The sequence below is a fragment of the Tachyglossus aculeatus genome, chromosome 16 (assembly GCF_015852505.1).
Source record: "Tachyglossus aculeatus isolate mTacAcu1 chromosome 16, mTacAcu1.pri, whole genome shotgun sequence".
NCBI lineage: Eukaryota > Metazoa > Chordata > Mammalia > Monotremata > Tachyglossidae > Tachyglossus > Tachyglossus aculeatus.
The window spans coordinates 5,163,733-5,184,473 of NC_052081.1; the positions used below are offsets into that span (position 1 = coordinate 5,163,733).

The window sequence follows — 20,741 nt, forward strand, 5'->3', positions numbered from 1 at the left end:
TAGGCAATTGGGGGTGGCCCCTGGATCAGGTCCACCAATCCCTTTGCTACTGACTATATACCAATAGCTGGGAGGCAGTGCGGCCTAGTGGAAAGAGCTCAGTGGAAGAGCTGGGCATTTGGCATCCCTGTTGTAGTTGCGGCTCCACCATTACTGTATTTTGTGACCCCAGGGAAGTGGCTTAATTTGTCCGTGCATCAATTTCCTCATCTTTTAAGTAGGGTAAAAAAAAAACGCTCTCCTCCCTCTCACTGTGAGTCCTGGGTAGAACAAGAACAAGGCCCAGTCTGGCCCAGTCTTTAGCAAAGAGTTAGTGTTAAATATATGTTATTATTATTTACGGATCCTCCCTTCCTCTCTTCCTGGATCCTCCCACCCACCGCTTCCAGTCCCCACCTCCGACCGTGGCGAGGCTCAGGGGATAATATGGATATTGTCTGCCTCTTCATCCACCTCCCTGTGATCTGACTCCATCTCCAGCTTTCCAGACAGTGTCTCATTCAGGGGTGCTGTGACCTAGGCCATGGCTTTGGCTCCCCTTCCTAAGGGGGCCCCCAGAGCCCTCTGTCCCCATCTTGAGCTGCTGCTATAGAAGTAGCAAAGTGAAATAGATATAGTCAGGGCCTGGGAATCGGAAGGTCATGGGTTCTAATCTCACTTCCACCACTTGAATGCTGCGTGATCTTGGGCAAGTCACATCACTTCGCTTCTCTGGACCTCAGCTACCTCATCTGTAAAAAAATTGGTATTGACAGTGTGAGTCCAGTGTGGGACAGGGAAGGTGACCTACCGATTAACATGTATCTATCCCAGTGCTTAGAGCAGTGCTTGGCACATAATAAGCACTTAACAAGTACCATTATTATTATTATTATTATTATTGTTATGCTGGTCCTTCCTGCCCATCGGCCGTCAATCTGTGGAAAGCTGCATGGCCTAGTGGATAGAGCAGGGGCCTGAGAAGGACCTGGGTTCTAATCCCAGCGCTGCCATTTGTCTGCTGTGTGATCTTGGACAAGTCACTTCACTTCTCTGAGACTCAGTTCCCTCATCTGTAAAATGGGGAATAAGACTGTGAGTACCACGTGGGACAGGCACTGTGTCCAACCTGATAAGCTTGTATGTACCCAGCACTTAGTTTAGTGCCTGGAACATAGTGAGTACTTAACAAATACCATAAACCCCCCAAAAAAACTTGTCTTCCTCTCTGAAAGCCACATCCCTACTACAGTGCTGAGCCACAGGGTTCCTGCTGAAATATTAATCTTTCCTTTTGGGAACAACAACCAGACTAGGAATTCCAACTGCTGGAAGGGAGGAGAAAAGCAAGAAAAATGGTGGTCTGGGGGGTTTTAGGCAAAGGAGGCAGAGTGGTCTATTGGAAGGGGTTCAGGGTGGGGAGTCAGGAGACCCAGGATTTAAACCCAGCTTCACCCTTGCCCTGCTGAGTGACCTTAGACAAGTCACTTAACCTTTCTGGACCTCATCCACCCCAGTGCTTAGTGTAGTGCCTGGCACATAGCAAGCACTTAACAAATATCACAATTATTATTATTATTATTATTATTATTATTATTATTATTATTATTATTATTATGGCATCTTCAGTTTCTCCAGCTGTGTGAGACAGAAGGATCTGGTTTCCCTCACCCTTCTCTCTCCATCTCCCATCATTCAACCCTCCCAGTGGGATTGGTATGGAGTTGTTCCCTAACTTCCTGATCAAGCCTCCCCTCATCCCATCAGCCACTTGGGAGGCTCAGGAACATATAGTAATAATTATGGTATTTGTTAAGTGCTTACTATGTGCCAGGCACTGTACTAAGCACTGGGATGGATACCAACTAATCAGGTTGGACACCATCCCTGTCCCACGCAGGGCTCACAGTCTTAATCCCCATTTTACAGATGAGGTAACTGAGGCATCTGCCTCCTGACTCGTGACCGATTCAATCAATTTCTTGCTTGGGTTTTTTTTTATCATTTGTGCCTGTTTAGTTTCCCTTTAACCTAGGGTATTTTGGTGATTTGACTCCACTTCTCTCCCCTGGTATACTATAAGCCCCTTGAGGGCTGGGAACATGCTCTCTCTAGCTATTGTGGTGTGCTCCCAAGTGCTTAGTACTCTTATAAGACTGTAAAATCCTCGAGAGCAGTGAACATGCCCTCTAAGTCTATTGTCTGATCTCGAATACTTAGTACAGTGCTCTGCACACAGTAGACTGTAATCAATGAATCAGTGGTATGTATTGAACACTTAGTACAGAGCACTGTACTAAGCTTTGGGGAACATGCAACACAATAGAGCTACTATGGGAAGCAGGATGGCATAATGGTCCTGGGGGTCAGAAGCTCATGGGTCCTAATCCTGGCCCCTCCACTTGTCTGCTGTGTGGCCTTAGGCAAGTCACTTCACTTCTCTGAGCCTCAGTTACCTCATCTGTAAAATGGGGATTAAGACTGTGAGCCCCACACGGGACAACCTGATTACCTTGCATCTATCCCAGCGCTTAGAACAGTGCTTGGTACATAGTAAGTCCTTAAATACTATAATTATTGTTATTATTATGATCCCTGCTCACAAGCAGCTTACAGTATACTGGTGAAATTTCAGACAGGGGAAATGGCAGAGGATAAAGATCTGTAAATAAGTGCCGTGGGGCAATGGTGATCAATCAATAAATCAATCAATGGAATTTATTGAGCACTTGCAGTGGGCAGAGCACTGTACTAAGCACTTGGGAGAGTACAATATAATAGAGTTGGTAGATATGATCTCTGCCCACAAGGACTTACAGTCTAGCAGGGAAGACAGACTCTAATAGTATTTATTGAGCACTTACTGTTTGCAGAGCACTTTACTAAGCACTTGGGAGAGTATGATATAACAGGGTTGGTAGACACGTTCCCTGCCCAGAAGGAGCTTACAGTCTAGAGTGATGGAAGTGATTTTCTTCCTAAGCAATCTCTCTTTGGCCAGACAATGCTAAACTGAGCCCTTTCTAACCAAACCCACCAAGACATCACTATACGGCTACATTCCCCCATTAAAATGCCCCAGATTCTTCCAAGTGGCAGGGATTTTCTAATCTGTTTCCAGAGAAAATCCATTTCCTGCCCCTCCTCCAAGATTTGTCTCACTCTTCTAACCTCTTTATCATCCTTCCACCTTCCCCCACTCCATAACCCCTGACATTAATACTCAGCATGCCCTGCTTCAACTCAGGAACCAGTGGAAACACTTCCCCACCCAAGGGTCCGGGCAACCCCATCACCGACTCGATGAGGAGATGGCCTTTGGTTAGATGGGGAGGAATCAGATAAAAGCAGTCTAATCAACATGGTCCTCGGGCCCCGCTCATCGATCCATGTTTACATGCAAAGCCGTGGCAAGCCCACACCGGGTGCTGCAGGAAACAAGGGTTTTCTTCATGCATGGGAGTATGCAGTTTTCATGCATACGGTACATATGAGAGGAAGCCATCGCCGCCGCTGATCAAATGAAGTATCTTTATGATGGACGCGCATCTGAAAAGTTGGGAGTGGACTTGAAGGAAATCCTCCCTGGTGGGCATGAAGCAGGGGGTCTCTTCTCAGAAAGCTGGAGGGCGATGGACACGCCTCGCCCGTCCCCTCCACCTCCCCCTCCTTCGGGCCCAGGCCGGTCGGCTGCTCTAGACGTTTTCAAATTCACAGTTGTAGTCGGTCATTCGGCACATGATGTACTTCCACTGGCGATCCCTGGAGGGAAAGAGAGGGCACCGAGGCCCATGTCAACGAGGCGAGGCTAGAGGAGTGTGGGCCCAAAATGGTGTCCCTTCCAAGCTCCCCAGGAGTCTGAGCGCCAAGTCGCTGGAGGTTCATACAGCACTACGGGAAACACTGTAAGTGAACCGGAGGATATCTCCTCACCGTTAGGCCTCATTCTCGCCTGTCCCGCCATCAACCCCCAGCCCACGTCATCCCCCTGGCCTGGAATGCCCTCCCTCCCCACATCCGCCAAGCTAGCTCTCTTCCTCCCTTCAAGGCCCTACTGAGAGCTCACCTCCTCCAGGAAACCTTCCCAGACTGAGCCTCCTCATTCCTCTCCCCCTCATCCCCCTCTCCATTCCCCCCATCTTACCTCCTTCCCTTCCCCACAGCACCTGTATATATGTTTGTACATATTTATTACTCTATTTATTTATTTATTTTACTTGTACATATCTATTCTATTTATTTTATTTAGTTAATATGTTTTGTTTTGTTCTCTGTCTCCCCTTTCTAGACTGTGAGCCCACTTTTAGGTAGGGACTGTCTCTATATGTTGCCAACTTGTACTTCCCAAGTGCTTAGTACAGTGCTCTGCACACAGTAAGCGCTCAATAAATACGATTGATTGATTGACTGATTGAAAGAATGCAGTGTGGCCTAGTGGAAAGAGCCCAGGCTTGAGAGTCAGAGGACCAGGGTTCTAATCCTATTCTGCTGTATTTTTCTAAAAATGTATTTAGGGTATTTGTTAAGGCACTGTACTAAGTGCTGGGGTAGATTCAAGCTAATTCATTCATTCATTCAATAGTATTTATTGAGTGCTTACTGTGTGCAGAGCACTGTACTAAGTGCTTAGAACTTTACTAAGCACTTGGACACAGTCCATGTCCCACACGGGGCTCACAGTCATTCATTCATTCATTCAATTGTATTTATTGAGCACTTACCACGTGCAGAGCACTGTACTAAGCACTTGGGAGAGGATACGACAACAATAAACAGACATATTCCTGCCCACAACGAGCTAGTGCTTAACAAATACCACAATGACTATTCTTATTAACCGGAGAATGCCTCGACTGAGGCAGACAGCGGCACCTCCAAAGAGGTTCACCGCTCCCCACCCTCCACGGGCACCTCTGCCTCACCTGTCCACAGCGGAGAATGTGGTCGTGGCTCCTCGAATGTAGTAATCGTAATTGTACGAGATCATGTCCATCTCCTCTCCGTAGTGGCCGGGATATTCCGTGGTCAGCCTTGGGGAAGAAGCAGAGGAGAATGTGAAAGAACCCTCCGCCCATTTGTGAGGGGAAGGAGGAAGAGAGGTGGGGTGAACCCTGCCCACATCCGTGGAACAAAGTCAATCCATCAATCAGTGGTATTTATTGAGTGCTTTCTGGGTGATTGTAGAGAGCTCAGTACTTAGCTCTTGGGAAAGTGCAGTGCAACAGAATTAGCAGACAAGATCCCTGCCCTCTGCCTTACTCATGACCTTCTAATTCCCAGGCCCAGATTCTATCCACAACACCACGCTGCTTCCTACAGCAGCGTGGCTCAGTGGAAAGAGCCCGGGCTTTGGAGTCAGAGTTCTTGGGGTCAAATCCCGGCTCTACCACTTGTCAGCTGTGTGACTTTGGGTAAATCACTTAACTTCTCAGGGCCTCAGTTAGCTCATCTGTACAATGGGGATTAAGACTCTGAGCCCCTGGTGGGACAACCTGATCACCTTGTAACCCCTCCAGCGCTTAGAACAGTGCTTTGCACATAGTAAGCGCTTAATAAATGCCATCATTATTATTAGAGTGCCTGGCACATCGTTGGCACTTAAAAAATACCTTTAAAAAGAAGCGTTTAATAAATACAATTACTACTACATGAAAATAAATTACAGGTAGGGGAAATGGCAAAGCACAAGGACAAGGATTTAAGTAGAAGGACGTTTGGCCTGGTTTCACTCTGCCCCTCTGGACTTGGACCTGACAGGCCGTAGGCCGGGCCAGAGCTGGCTGGAGCTGCTTGGGTTTCCACTGAAGTGATCGTGATGGGCCGGGGGGATCACGCCAAATTCAGACTCTGCTCATCTTGGATCGTTCCAGCTTCCTACCTCCCTGGGTTGTGGCTTCACAGCTTCCAGTGGCAGCGAGACTTTCTCTTTCTAAGGAAAAGAGCCTCAGAAGCCGGACTTGGGAAGCAACTGGGCCCTAGGATGGATTTGGAAATGACACTGAGGGTCGAAGGTGACGGGATTTCTTTTTCTTTTTATGGTGCTGGTTAAGCTCTAGTTGTGTAAGTGTAAATATAAGTATGTAAGTTCATTCAATTCAATCAAATCATATTTATTGAGTGCTTACTGTGTGCAGAGCACTGTACTAAGCACTTGGGAGAGCACAATACAACAGTAAATAAACACATTCCCTGCCCACAACGAGCTTACAGTCTAGAGAGTGGGGAGGCAGACATTAAAATAAATGCATTAAACGGTGGGGTAGGTACCAGATTGTTACACTGTACTCTTCCGAGAGCTTAGTACAGTGCTCAATAAATACAATTGAATGAATGCATGAATAATCAGGTCAGATGCAGTCCCTGTTCCACACAGACCTCAGAGTCTAAGTAGCAGGGAGGAGGATTTCATCCCCATTTTACAACTGAGGAAATGGAGGCACAGAAGAGTGAAGTGACTTGCCCAGGGTCACACAGCAGCCAATTGAAGGCACCAATATTAGAACCCAGGTCCTCCAACTCCCAGGTCTTTGCTGTGTCTGATCTGCTGTTCTTGTATCTACTGCGGTGTTTATCACATAGTAAGTGCTTCCTAAATACCACCATTACTATAAACAATAATTGAGTCAATGGGGAAATGTCTTGTTCTTGGTGGACTGAGAAGATGCCCTCATTTCCTCTTTTTCTACTCACTTCTGCATTGCCTTTGCACTTGGATTTTCATCCTTTATTTGCCCCTCCCTCAGCCCCACAGCACTTACATCCATATCCGTATTTATTTATATGCATTAATTTCTGTCTCCTCCTGTAGACTGTAAGCTCGTTGTGGGCAGGGACTGTGTCTGGCAACTCTAGACTGTAAGCTCTTTGTGGGCAGGAAATGTGTCTGTTAATTGTTGTATTGTACTCTCCCAGGTGCTTTAGTATAGTGCTCTGCCCACAATAAGTGCTCAATAAATTCGACTGACTGAATGAATGATCTCTGTTGCATTGTACTCTCCCAAGCGCTCAGTACAGTGCTCTGCCCACAGAAAACACTCAGTAAATCCGATGGATTGATTGACGGAAAGAAATGGATATTTTCTCCCAAGTCCTGAGTTCTCAGCCCCCAAAGTATCCCAGAGACAGAAAGCAGCCTCATCAATCGGTCCAAAGCAGAGGCCCCAGGCCCCTGGTCATTCTGGTGTGTGGGGAGAGAGGAGTTATTGTAAACAGGCTCCGCTGGCTCGTGGCTGCTCGGGAAGAATGAGAGGGTGTTTCCAATCCTTCTGCTGGGAGAAGTGAACATACTGTGTCCTATGGGACTGTTTAGTGAGGACATGTCTGCATTTCTCAGGAATTTGCTTTCTCGCCAAGCACAGCTCAAGACCACTCTCCTCCAGTGATGTATGATCCCGGCCAAATTAACGCCAGGGATCTAAGCTCCCACCAAACAAATAAACGGGCCCTCGCTCACTTGGGAGAGGCGAGGGGAGGGCACTTCTGAGCGAAGGAGGGCTGGAGGTGTTTTCTGGCAGTTCCCGGCATCGGGCTGAGACATTACTGACCTTTCCGACAGCGCTGCCTAACTCAGAGGAGACAGTGGCTTTGCCATTGTAGGAATCTGAGCAGGGTCTACCTGCAGCGTGGCCTAATGGATAGAGCCCGGGACTGGGAGTCAGAAGGACCTGGGTCCTAATCCCGGCCCTGCCACTTGCCTGCTGTGGGACCTTGGGTAAGTCGCTTCATTTCTCTGGGCCTCAGTTACCTCATCTGTAAAATGGGGATTAAGATTGTGAGCCCTCTGTGGGACAGGGACTGTAACCAACCCAATTATCTTGTATCTACCCCAACGCTTAGTACGATGCTTGGTACATAGTAAGCACTTAATGAGCACCACAATTACTTTCCTATTTTGCAGTTTCCTCATCTGTAAAATAGAGACAAAATACCCACTCTCCCTCCCTCTTGGACTGTGGGCCTGATGGAGGCCTGAGACTCTGTTCATTCTGATTATCTTGTATCGATCCCAATGCTCAGCACCTAAGTTCATAATATTATTTATTACAAATTATTTGATATAACATATTTGTTTATATTTATTTATGATATATTTATTACAAAATATTTATGATGTATCCATTATATATTATTTATTCATATTAATGCTTTGCATACAGTAAGCGCTTAATAAATACAATTGAATGAATTAGTGTCTGTCTCCACCTTTAGACTGAAAGCTCATTATGGGCAGGGAACATGTCTGCTAATTCTGTTGTATTGTACTCTCCCAAGCACTTAGAAGAGTGCTCTGCACATAGTAAGTGATCGATAAAAACCATCGATTGATTGATTAAAACACCCCAACATTGTTATGATTATGAAGCAGAGAATCAAAATCAAATTCAGTAAGGGAAAGGAGTTATGTGCCTCTGTGGTATAGCTACCTAACCCATCACTGGATAACCAGCGCTTAGTACAGTGCCTGGCACATAGTAAGCACTTAACAAATACCATAATTATTATTATCTGTGGTCTTAACTGTAAGCTCCTTGAGAGCAGGTTCTACATCACCGTTTTAGTCTCTCCTCCGGGGCCTTATTCAACTACAGACTTCCAAGGTTGTGTCTTTTCTAACACTGCGGGATACTTCATCAGGAGAAAGTGTCACCAGGGAGGTCTTTGGCTGGCTGATATCAGTTGCCCCAAGCTTTGAGAAGGACTCAGTGTCGGATTAAATATTTAAACTGGAAAGTTCTTAGGAAGCCACATTTACGACTTTGTGTGGTAGATGAACTGGCCCCAGGGCAAGAGGAGGTGAAGTGGCCAAAAGCTGGAGAGAAATCGGTCCCTGGGAGCAGAGAAATGGGAGGAAACGGCTGCTTCTCCCAGCCCCCACTTATGTCCGTATCTGTCATTCCTTTCTTTCTATTCATGTCTGTCTCTCCCCCTCTCCCCGCCCAGACTTTAAGCTCATTGTGGGCAGGGAGTGTGTCTGCTTATTGTTCTACTGTGCTCTGCTTGACGCACAGTAAGTGCTTAAAAAATACCATAATTAGGAGGAAAAAGAACGAGGTAACTGAGTGGTTAAGTAGTGAAGTTAGTGTGCAGATTGAAGACTGAAGGCACTCCCCAGCCTTCCAGCCCCCCGAGACTCACCAACAGGCGTATGGACACCTCCTACTATAACGACAGCAGTAGAACTGCCACTCGCGATCCAACACTGACTCGAAGTAGCGGCTCTGGAACCCGGCCACCAGCCCGTTGTTGGAGCACGTCTGATACCTGAGCCCGCCACAGACAACAAAACACAGCCCCCGGCGGGCCCGTTACCTCCTATCCCAGTAATGAGATCTTTCCAAACACGATGGGACTGTGGGCCCTGGCGATCTAGTTAGCTCCTACCGCAGGCCTCCCTTCCTCCCGGCACTGGACATGGTGGTCTTCCCAAACATGACGGGGTTGTGGTCCCTGGGGAAGCCCGCACAGAGCAGCGAGTAAATGGGCAAATTCCCCATTCCAGCAGAGGATGCTGGAGCCAAGAAGAAAAGTGTCTACTCTTCCACCTTTTTCCCTTTTGTCATCCCCGCTCCTAGACCCACAGCACTTATGTCCATACCTGTCATTTCTTTCTTTCAATTCATGTCTGTCTCTTTCCCTCTCTCCACCCAGACTGTAAGCTCACTGTGGGCAGGGAGTGTGTCTGCTTATTGTTCTATTGTACTACCCCAAGCGCTTAGTACAATGGTCTGTCCTCATTAATCACTCGATAAATACGATTGACTGACCACCCCAATGCGCTCAGTCACCTCTCTCTCCCCTCTATTTAGCCTTGCACTTGTCCTATTATATCCCAAGTCGCACTGTTCATTCTTCTAATACCAACCTGGGAGTCAGAAGACCTGGGTTCTAATCCTGACTTTGCCACTTGTCTGCTGGGTCACCTTGAGGAAGTTACTTCACTTCTCCAGGCTTCAGTTTCCTCACCTGTCAAATGGGGATTCAATACCTGTTCCCCCTCCTACTTACACAAGGAGCCCCATGTGGGACAGGGACTCTCTCTCCTACGTGATTAACTTGTATATTTCCCAGTGTTTAATACTCTGCTTGGCACATAGTAAGCACTTAACCAATACCGTAATTATCATTATTATTTTCCAGTCAATCAAGCAATAATATTTATTGAGTGCTTAGTGCCCAGCCTTGTGGTCAATCATATTTATCGAGTGCTTACTGTGTGCAGAATACTGTACTAAGCGCTTGAGGGAATACAATATAACAATCAACAAAAACATTCTCTGTCTACAATGAGTTTACAGTCTAGAGGGGATTCTTGTACTAAGCATTTGGGAGAGTACGATAAAGGTAGTAGACCTGATTCTTGCCTTCAAGAAGTTTTCAAACTAGCAGGGGAAAGAGACTAAAATAAATGCCTGCAGAGCCTGGCACTGAGGACTATTTCTCATTTTGACTACCCTCCAAACCCTTTTTGCAGAGAAATCTCTTGGTTTTTCCTTCCTCTGCTTCCCATGAACGGAAATGCAAACAACCATGGGAGATTAATAATCAAATACCACTTCAGCCTTTTTCCAGCTGCTTAGTATTAACTCCCAGAGCGAAGAAGGCGGAGGGGAAGGAGAGGAAAATTGAGGGCTTTGGGGAAGCGAGATGGGAAAGAATCCCAAATTTGGGAGAACAGGTGTCTGAGGAGCCCATTCAAGTAATCAATCAATCAGTGGTATTTATCAAGTGCTTACTGTGTGCAGAGCACTTTATTGAGAGCTTGGCAGAATACAGTATAACGGAGTTGGGAGTGAGCTCAGTGCGAGGCAGGGACTGTAGCTGTACATACTCCAGTACTTAGAACAGTACAGTGCTCTGCGCACAGTAAGCGCTCAATAAGTACGATTGAATGACTGACACATAGTCAGCGCTTAACCGATACCACTGACAAAAAGAAGAGACAACCTGGATAAGAGGAAAGCCCAGACTGAGCTCGGGGGTCTAATCGCTTCCTCTGTCCCCCATTCTCTGCCTCCACTCCTTCACCGTGGGTTTAATAAAAATTATGGTACTAGCGATCCTAGTTCTTTTTTCCAGGCACAGATCCACCTTGTCCTGCCAGCATCCTCATAACTAATCACTTGCAAACAGGGAATTCCCTGTGGCTACCAGGTAGATGCTCCAGCTCCATGGTGCCCCACTATGGGACACCCCCTCTCCGCCGGCCCCCCAGCCCATGCGGGTCTCACCACTCCATCCCGGCCCGGTTGATCTCCTCCCACCAGCATTCGGTTGGCTCTCCCAGGGTGTGAGGGGTGGGCATGCAGGCGTAGTTCCACTGGCGATCGGAGCCTTCCTTCTTGTTGAAGATGCTCCTCACGGCCACGATCACCTGGCCCTGCGGACACTGGAAGCTGAAGCCCTGCCGGTTCAGGTTGACCCACCCTTCGTCCGAGTAGTCGTGGTAATCCCGGTAGCTCTCATACTGGCCCTGGGCCACCAAGGCCAGGGCCGCGAGGAGGACCGAGAGAAGGGCGAGGCGGTCCATGTTGCCTCGGTCGCTGGCATGGAGTGTCCCCTCGTCGGGGCCGGGAGGAGCCTTTTACCGAGTCCCCTCCCCCCATGTGGCTTCCAGATGTTCCTTGACTCAGGCCAGCTGTGGCGTGTCATCGCTCGGGAAGCCGGCGGGCCCGGGACGTCGAGCGAACACGCGGCCGGTTCTTTTTAAGGTGGACCCCCTAGGTCACCCTCGGGAGAGGGGGAACCCTCTACTCTGCAAGTTCACTGTGGGCAGGGAATGGGGCTGCATAGTGTCATATCGTACTCTCCCAAGCTCTTAGTACAGTGCTCTGTGCACAGCAACTGCTAAGTAAATACCACTGAATGAAACTCTGTTATATTGGACTCTCATCATCATCATCATCTATCGTATTTATTGAGCGCTTACTGTGTGCAGAGCACTGTACTAAGCGCTTGGGAAGTACAAGTTGGCAACATACAGAGACAGCCCCTACCCAACAGTGGGCTCACAGTCTAAAACTGACTCACTCTCAATCTTTCCTGCCCAGGGAGCCATGGGGAGCAGATGGGCAGGGGCACACAAAGGTTTTTTTGTTGTTGTTGTTTATGTGGAGGACCCGCTCATGGCTATAGTGATCGTAGAGGAGGGCTGGAATTCGTTGACCAGGTGAGCAGTAGTCCCATCTGCCTGCTGGGTGACCTTGGGCCAGTCACTTAACTTCTCAGGGCTTCGATTTCCTCATCTGTAAAGTGGGGATGAAATACCTGCTCTCCCTGGGAGCCTCATGGAGGAGGGGAGAGAGAAAATCAAGGAGGGGAAGGAATCAGGCAACCCAAAGTAGAAAGAGACTAAAAGGGGAATAATTCAGCCAAGCTCCAAGCAGTAGGTAGAGGGAAAGGGTGAAGCAAGGAACGGAGACTATTGGGAACAGGAAAAAAGAAATTCCTGCAAAAACCTGTGAGATGTCCATTGTTGGAGTTTTCTTTTCCTGCTTTTTTTTGTGGTATGTGTTAAGTGCTTACTATGTGCCAGACAGACATTCAGTCAGACATTGTTCTAAGCGCTGGGGTTAGATAATCAGGTTGTATGCAATTCCTGTCCCACGTGGGGCTCACGATCACAATCCCCATTTTACAGATGAAGTAACTGAGGAACAGAGAAGTGGAGCAACTTGCCCAAGGTCACTCAGCAGACAAGTGGTGAGCCGGGATCAGAGACCGTGTTCTCTGACTCCTACGCCTTTTTTCCCTGTCGGCAAAGTCTGGAAGGCCCTGACCACCCAGATGGCAGTGGGGTTGGGAGTCTACTTAGGGTTGAGGATCCTCTATGATGACTAACATATACCTATCCCAGGGCAGCGTCATTTTCCAAATCACATAACATGCCCTCGAATTTGAGCAGAACAATGGCACTGAAGGGGGGAAAAAAACCATTACAACTTGGACCCAAAGTCACCCTGAGTTGAGGTGAGTTTTAAATAATAGGTTGCAGCTGCAGGAGCCGAGAAGAACGCAAAAAAAACCCCAACAAAACAAGGCTGGCCTGTCTGGCTCCGGCATGCGTAATTTAAATTCTGCTTTCCAGACATCTCTGAGACAGAGCTTTTCTCAGTGGGCAGGTGTGACTGGGAGGCAAACACCTTGCTTAGCCTAGTTTTCCCACCATCTGTTTCTCCTCTGGTCGATGTAGCCACGTGCCTCCAGTTCTCTTTTGGAGAACATATCTGGGGACCAGGAGAGGAGGTCAGGAAACGTATCCTAAATCAGACAGTCAGTCAGTCATATTTATTGAGCACCTACTGTGTGCAGAGCATGGTACTAAGCACTTGGGAGAGTACAACAGAAGAATGAACAGCGCTTTCCCTGCCCATAATGAGCTTACAGTCTAGAGGGAGAGACATTAATATAAACAAATAAATTACGGAGATATTCAAAAGTGCTGTGGGGCTGGGAGGGGAGGATGAATAAAAGGAGCAAATCAGGGTGAAGCAGAAGGGAAGACTTATCTTTATCATCTGTGATACCTGTGAACAACGCTTCAGCCACTGCCGGGACATCTGTATGCCTCTCCTTGACACTTGTGTAATTATCTCTAATAATAATCAGTGGTATTTATTGAACGCTCACTATGTGCAGAACACTGTCCTAAAAGCTCGGGAGAGTACAATGCAACAGATTCGGCAGACGTGTTCCCTGCTCACGATGAGCTTACAATCTAAAGGGGGAGACAGACATTAATATAAAAAAATGATGATAATGGTAGTATTTGTTAAAAGCTTACTAGGGGCCAAGCCCTGTACTGAGCACTGAGGTAGATCGGATCAGATTCAGCCTAATTTATTTGTTTTGATTCCACCGATTGTAAATATTTTTTATGTCTGTCTTCCCCGCTAGAAGGTTAGTTCCTTGTGGGCAGGGAATGTACCTTGTGCTTCTGTAGTACTGTCCCAAGTGCTTAGTGTGAAATGCTGTGCTTACTAGATGCTCAAGAAATACCATTACTATTATTATTGAGCAACTATTGAGGGTGAAGCACTGTACTAAGGACTGAAGGAAGAAATTTGAGGGTAGCAGCGAGACCTAGTGGAAAAAGCATGGGCTTGGGAGTCAGAGGACCAGGGTTCAAATCCAGCTCCACCTTTTCCTTGGACAAGTCACTTCTCTTCTCTGTCCCTCGGTTCCCTCATTTGCAAAATGGGGTTGCGATCCTTGTTCTCCCTCCTACTTAGACTGTGAGCCCCACGCGGGATCTGATTATCTCATATCTTCCCTAGGGCTTACTACAGTACTTGCTATGTGGTAAGCACTTAACAAATATTATTATTATCCTCCAGGGTTGTGGCAGGGGCAAGATTAGAACCCAGGTCCTTTGAGTCCAAAGTCCGTGCTCTTTCCACAACACCACATTGCTTATCTTGTGTCTACTCCGGTTCTGCATGGCCTAGTGAGAAGCAGCGTGGCCTAGTGAAAGAACACCAGCCTGGGAGTCAGAGGATGTGGGTTCTAATTCCAGCTCTGCCACTTCTCTGCTGTGTGACTGTGGGGAAGTTACTTCATTTCTCTGTGCCTCATTTACCTCATCAGCAAAATGGGGACTGTGAGCCCCAGGTGGGACATGGACTGTGTCCAGCCTCAATACCTTATATAGAACAGTACTTGGTAGATAATAAGTGCTTAATAAATATCATAAAAACCAAACAAAAAAACCTCTCCTGCAGAAACAGCTTGGCCTAGTGGAAGGAGCACGGGCCTGGGCGTCAGAGGGCCCGGGTTTAATCCCACCTCTGCCACTTGTATTCGTTAATATTATTGTTATAGCTGAGCCCAGTGCTTCGCACATAGCAGCTAACCAGGAGGTGGAATAGCTGCGCCTTCCCTGCACACACGCACAGTGGTGGACACCCGTTTCTTAGTACCAACAACACACTGGCAAATGAATCCATACTTTTGACTTAGAGCTCTTTCATTTGTTGGTCTAAATTGGCCTAAGTGTGGTATAGATTGAAGGGATTTCTCATCGTACACATGTCCCAGGTGTCTCTAAGGCCAGAGAGGCGGGCTTGGCTGCGGGGCAGATCCTCTGACTCAGGGAACGGTGCTTAGTTAGCAAAGAACCCACACAAATCCACACGTTGGCGTTTACCTCACGCCAGCCCAACCGGGAGGACGTCTCTAACCGACTCTCCCTCTCCGCTGCGGCTCTCCCTCACAAGAACGCTTTCTCTCACTAACCCCTTCAATGCCTGGGTCCCACCCACCCAGCTCCACCTCCCTGGAGTCTGTCCTGGACCACGGGTGGACCAGGGTTTGAAGTCTTAAGAGGAAATCATCAATAGTCATAACAGCATTTGTTAAGCATTTACTTGGGAGAGTACAACAGAAGAATGAACAGCGCTTTCCCTGCCCGTAATGAACTTACAGTCTAGAGGGAGAGACATTAATATAAACAAATAAATTACGGAGATATTCAAAAGTGCCGTGGGGCTGGGAGGGGAGGATGAATAAAAGGAGCAAATCAGGGTGAAGCAGAAGGGAAGACTTATCCTTATCATCTGTGATACCTGTGAACAGCGCTTCAGCCACTGCCGGGACATCTGTATGCCTGTTCTAAGTGCTGGGATAGATACAAGTTAATCAGGTTGGACACACAGACCCTATCCCACATGGGGCTCACGGTCTTAATCCGTATTTTACCATGAGGTAACTGAGACACAGAGAGGTGAAGTGACTTTCCCAAGATCACACAGCAGACAAGTGGTGGAGGTGGGATTAGAACCCAGATCCTCTTAGCTCCCAGGCCCATGCTCTATCCAGTAGGCCATGCTGTTTCTCTAATCCCAGCTCTACCCCTGGCCTGCTGGGCCTCAGTTTCTTCATCTGGAAAACAGGGAGAAGATCCCTACTCTTCTTCCCTCAGACTAAAAACCCCTTGGGGGACAGGAACTATGTCCAATTGTATTATACTGTGTCTAGTGCAGTGCTTAACACCTTGTAGGCATTTAATAAATACCATAACTGAAGCCTTGTTGCTTGGATGACAGAGGGGCTTGGTGAGTAGGGCCCAAGCAGTGGTACTATGCTTAATTCCAGCCCCATCCATCCCCCCCATCTTACGTCCTTCCCTTCCCCACAGCACCTGTATATATGTATATATGTTTGTGCATATTTATTACTCTATTTATTTATTTATGTATTTATTTTACTTGTACATATCTATTCTATTTATTTTATTTTGTTAGTATGTTTGGTTTTGTTCTCTGTCTCCCCCTTTCAGACTGTGAGCCCACTGTTGGGTAGGGACTGTCTCTATGTGATGCCAATTTGTACTTCCCAAGCGCTTAGTACAGTGCTCTGCACATAGTAAGCGCTCAATAAATACGATTGATGATGATGATGATCATGATCATGGCACAGTGGATAAAGCCCGGGCTTGGGAGTCAGAAGGTCATGGGTTCTAATGCTGGCTCTGCCACTCAACAGCTGGGTGACCTTGGGCAAGTCACTTCACTTCTCTGTCTCAGTTACCTCATCTGTAAACTGGGAGCGCCCTATAGGACACAGACCGTGTCCAACCTGATTAGCTTGGCTCTACCCCAGTGCTTATAGTACAGTGCCTGGCACTTAGTAAACACTTAATAAATACCATTTTAAAATGACTGATAGATGGTCAGAGTGACAACCTTCAACAGTGAAAAACCATCTCAACTCCAGCAAGTTGAGTTTTAATGTTACGCTTTCAGATTCTAGAAAGCTAATCATTTCTACCAGGGCCTGGAAATATTGTAGTAAATGTGGTCGCAGGTTTTATTTTGGGAATTAGAATTTAGCATGGCGAGAGACAGTTTACAGCACTGCTGATAAGAGTTAGCACCACCTGCTTGGCTCAGATTTAGAGAAACAGATGTATACGCGCACACACACACACGCACACACACAATTCTTCCATCTGGCGTTCCCCAACCCTCTTTACTGATCAAATGACAAATTCCTGCTGGATCTACACACATAAATTATCCAGAAAATTCCAACCCTAAAACCACTCTATGGTCTCAATTAAATAGGTGTTCCAAGCCACAGGATGTTTTGGCACAAGACTTAGCTTGATAATTGAAGCCTTCCCCCCTCCCCGCCCTGTCTAGATTGTACGCTCATTGTGGGCAGGGAATGTGTCTGCTTCTTGTTGTACTTTCCAAATGCTTAGTACAGTGCTCTGCATACAGTAAGCGTTCAATAAATACAATCGAATGAACGAATATTATACTCTCCCAAGCGCATATTACAGTGCTCTGCACACAGTAAGTGCTCAATAAATACGATTGAATGACTATTTCTAGGCTCAGTTATCTGAGAAGTTTAGGTGCAGAAGTAAGGTGACTTGAAATTTTGGTCCCTTTAGGTCAGATGGAATGGGGCCTCTGAGAGGTGGGGAGGAGAAGTCTCAAAGATGGGGTAGAGCCAGAGAAAAAGGAGGGGAAGTGGAGAAAGAGGGGAGAGGGAGATGGGGGAATTGCAAGAGGGCAAAGAGCGGGAGAGAGAGAGAGAGAGAGAGAGAGAGAGAGAGAGAGAGAGAGAGAGAGAGAGAGAGAGAGAGAGAGAGAGAGAGAGAGAGAGAGAAGATAAGGACACTGCCTATGTGTCGGTCCAATGGAGAGAACCTGGCTCTGGGAAAGCTTAGATCAGGGTTCTTGTGTCTACCCCAATGCTCGGTACAGTGTTTGCTACATAGTAAGGGCTTAACAAATGTCACTATCGTTATTATTATTAATTATAAGGCAATTAATTATAAATTATTAAGAAATTAATAATTATAATGTCCTTATATGTGATATTGTTATGTATTCACATATGTTTATTATTAACTGTTAATTATATTAATCCAATATATTATGTATGGTATATTAATATATTTATATAATAATTATAATTTGCCTTTATAATTAATAAGAAGACGAACCCCCACGGCAAGGACGTTCCATGAGGTGGACAGGCCTGCGAGGAATCCCGAAAAAGACCAGGTGAACATGGCTAGTGGGCCCACCATTCACCAAGGCGTGGAGCCATGACCAAGCATCCACCCTGTGCTGCGCTCCTGCAATGTGCACTCTGCCCTGTGCTGCACTCCTGCCAGCCTGTTCTCTCGGGGCACCCCAGGCCTCAGCAAAATCATGATTAGTGGGGACAAGAACGTACAAGTGGCACTGAGGTTCTCAGTCCTCCATCCCCAACGGGAGTCTCCTCCTTCTCAGTCATTCAGTCAGTAAATCATATTTATCAAGCACTTACCATGAGCAGAACACTGGACTAAGAGCTTGGGAGAATACATTACAACAATATAAGAGACATATTCCCTGCCCACAGTGAGCTTACGGTCTAGAGGGGGAGAGAGAGATTAATATACTGAGAAAAGCAGCGTGGCTTAGTGGATAGAGCACGGGCCTGAGAGTCAGAAGGATGTGGGTTCTAAAACTGGCTCTGTCACACATCGACTGTGTGATCTTGGGCAAGTCACTTCACTTCTCTGGGCCTCGGTTACCGCATGTGAAAAATGGGGAATTAAAGAGTGTGAGCCCCAGGTGGGACAGGGACTGTCTAACCTGATTAACTGTTATCTACTCCAGTGTTTGAACAGTTCTTAGCACATAGTAAGTGCTTAACAAGTACTGTAATTATTGTCATTATTATTAATATAAATACATAAAATCTCCAAGCCAACCAGTGGTGTCTGGGAGGTGGCAAAGCTCCTTGAATCCCCAACGTGATCACCTTTCGCTGCCCATTCTCATAGAAGGAACTCTCGTCTTCAGAATCCAGGTCAGACGGGGAAAGTCAGGAAACCCACTGAACTCTAAAATTCTTTTTGCCTTTTGAAAGCCGATATCTTCCTCAGTCACCCAGTGGAGAGGAAAGGTTTCCTTCATCAAAAAAACAACTGAACTTCTCGGGCCCCTCTGTCAGAACTGAATGAGGCATTCCGATTCTGGCCAATTATTCCTTAAGAAGCTGACAGAAGAGCACAGACGGCGTCTTGCCTAACGGAGAGCTCTCGATCTGATGAGGTGAAGTGAATCAGAAGCACGTGAATGAAATCCCCTTTTGCCCACACGAAGATTTGAAAATTCAGGAGTCGGTCCTTGGCGGCATGAGTTGACTCAGGGGTGCTCTCTGGGAGAACATGGATGAAATACAGGGGTGTTCTGGACACCCCCTGAGACTTCACCAGGGGGGTCCCAGGATAATAATAATAATAATAATAATAATAATAATAATAATAATAATAGTATTTGTTAAGCACTTACTATGTGCAAAGCACTGTTCCAAGTGCTGGGGGGATACAAGGTAATCAGGTTGTCCCACGTGGGGCTCACAGTCTTAATCCCCATTTTACAGATGAGGTAAATGAGGCACAGAGAAGTTAAGTAACTTGCCCAAAATCACACAGCTGGCAAGTGGCGGAGTCGGGATTAGAACCCATGACCTCTGACTCCCAAGCCCGTGCTCTTTCCACTGAGCCACACTGAGAAGGGGGAGGAGGGGTGTCAACCCTCACAGCTAATTTACCAGCACTGATCCGATTGAGGCTCCAAGAAGCCATTGCTGCAACATCCTTCTTCTCTTTCTGTCATGGCTCTCGGCCTTCCCAAGTGGCATCACCAGCAGAGAGCTTTTGAGGCAAAAGTGACAGAAATTAGACTGGAGAAACTTTAACAAAACCTTTGTTTAACAACAGACTGACCACACTGTGGAGCCGAACCTTAATTTAGTTTGGGTTACCTCCAAAAGTTAGTCACAGCCACTTGTCTTCCTGTGGAAGACCCCCCAACAGGGTGCTGTGACTCCAATGTCATCGTACAAGCATCCTTTGTGTCTATTATATAGTTGTATCATACTCTCCCAAGCACTTAGTATCAATCAATCAATCAATCGTATTTATTGAGCGCTTACTATGTGCAGAGCACTGCACTAAGCGCTTGGGAAGTACAAATTGGCAACATATGGAGACAGTCCCTACCCAACAGTGGGCTCACAGTCTAAAAGGGGGACACAGAGAACAAAACCAAACATACTAAAAAAATAAAATAAATAGAATAGATATGTACAAGTAAAATAAATAAATAGAGTAATAAATCTGTACAAACATATATACATATATACAGGTGCTGTGGGGAAGGGAAGGAGGTAAGATTGGGGGGGAAGGAGAGGGGGATGAGGGGGAGAGGAAGGAAGGGGCTCAGTCTGGGAAGGCCTCCTGGAGGAGGTGAGCTCTCAGCAGGGCCTTGCTGAGTGCTCAATAAGTAAGTGCTCAATAAATACCACTGAGTGATGGAATGACATTATCAGGCAGAGAATAAGAATGCTTCTCCATTCTTTAAATCCTTTCCCCCTCCTGCGAACCTTCATTCCTTTGGCAGATTTCATTGTCAGATGGACCCAGGTGAGACAGTCTACCAAGAGGGACTGACAGAGGTACAAAGATTTCCCATCGGGCTGGATTTGCTCCCTTTCTGCCTTGTGCGGTCCCAGATTTTCCCAGAGAAACTGAGCGGATTTAGGACGCTTCACTCCTCCCAGTCCCCAATTCCAGGGTTCTTCTCCCATCTTGCATTTTGTCATCTGCAAAACCAAGATAATGAGCTTTAAATACCCCTTCTAAATGCCATGCAGATTAGCTCATTAAGGGCTGTGTTCATGTTAATCACTCTCCAAGATGGAACTTTTCAGTACCCCCCCAAACCTGCCCCCCACCATTGCAATTGCAACGTGGG

General features: G+C 46.8%; 1 protein-coding gene across 1 annotated transcript; it reads right to left on the minus strand.

The window, feature by feature from the left end:
• Positions 1–2,873: 2,873 nt before the first annotated feature.
• On the minus strand, positions 2,874–11,511 carry DPT (dermatopontin). Its single transcript, XM_038758154.1, has 4 exons — positions 11,208–11,511; positions 9,115–9,240; positions 4,902–5,009; positions 2,874–3,741 (listed from the first exon to the last, which is right to left on the minus strand). Exons 1-4 carry the CDS (start codon positions 11,504–11,506, stop codon positions 3,675–3,677), a joined length of 600 nt encoding a protein of 199 aa, XP_038614082.1. The 5' UTR covers positions 11,507–11,511; the 3' UTR covers positions 2,874–3,674.
• Between the last annotated feature and the right edge of the window lie 9,230 nt (positions 11,512–20,741).

Excerpts from the sequence above, each read along its gene's own strand:
- DPT (XM_038758154.1), bottom strand. The coding sequence starts at position 11,506 with ATGGACCGCCTCGCCCTTCTCTCGGTCCTCCTCGCGGCCCTGGCCTTG. Across the intron at positions 5,010-9,114 it reads AGGTGTCCATACGCCTGTTG|GCTGACCACGGAATATCCCG; the intron begins GTGAGTCTCGGG and ends TTCTTCCCCAAG. Across the intron at positions 3,742-4,901 it reads ACATTCTCCGCTGTGGACAG|GGATCGCCAGTGGAAGTACA; the intron begins GTGAGGCAGAGG and ends CTTTCCCTCCAG.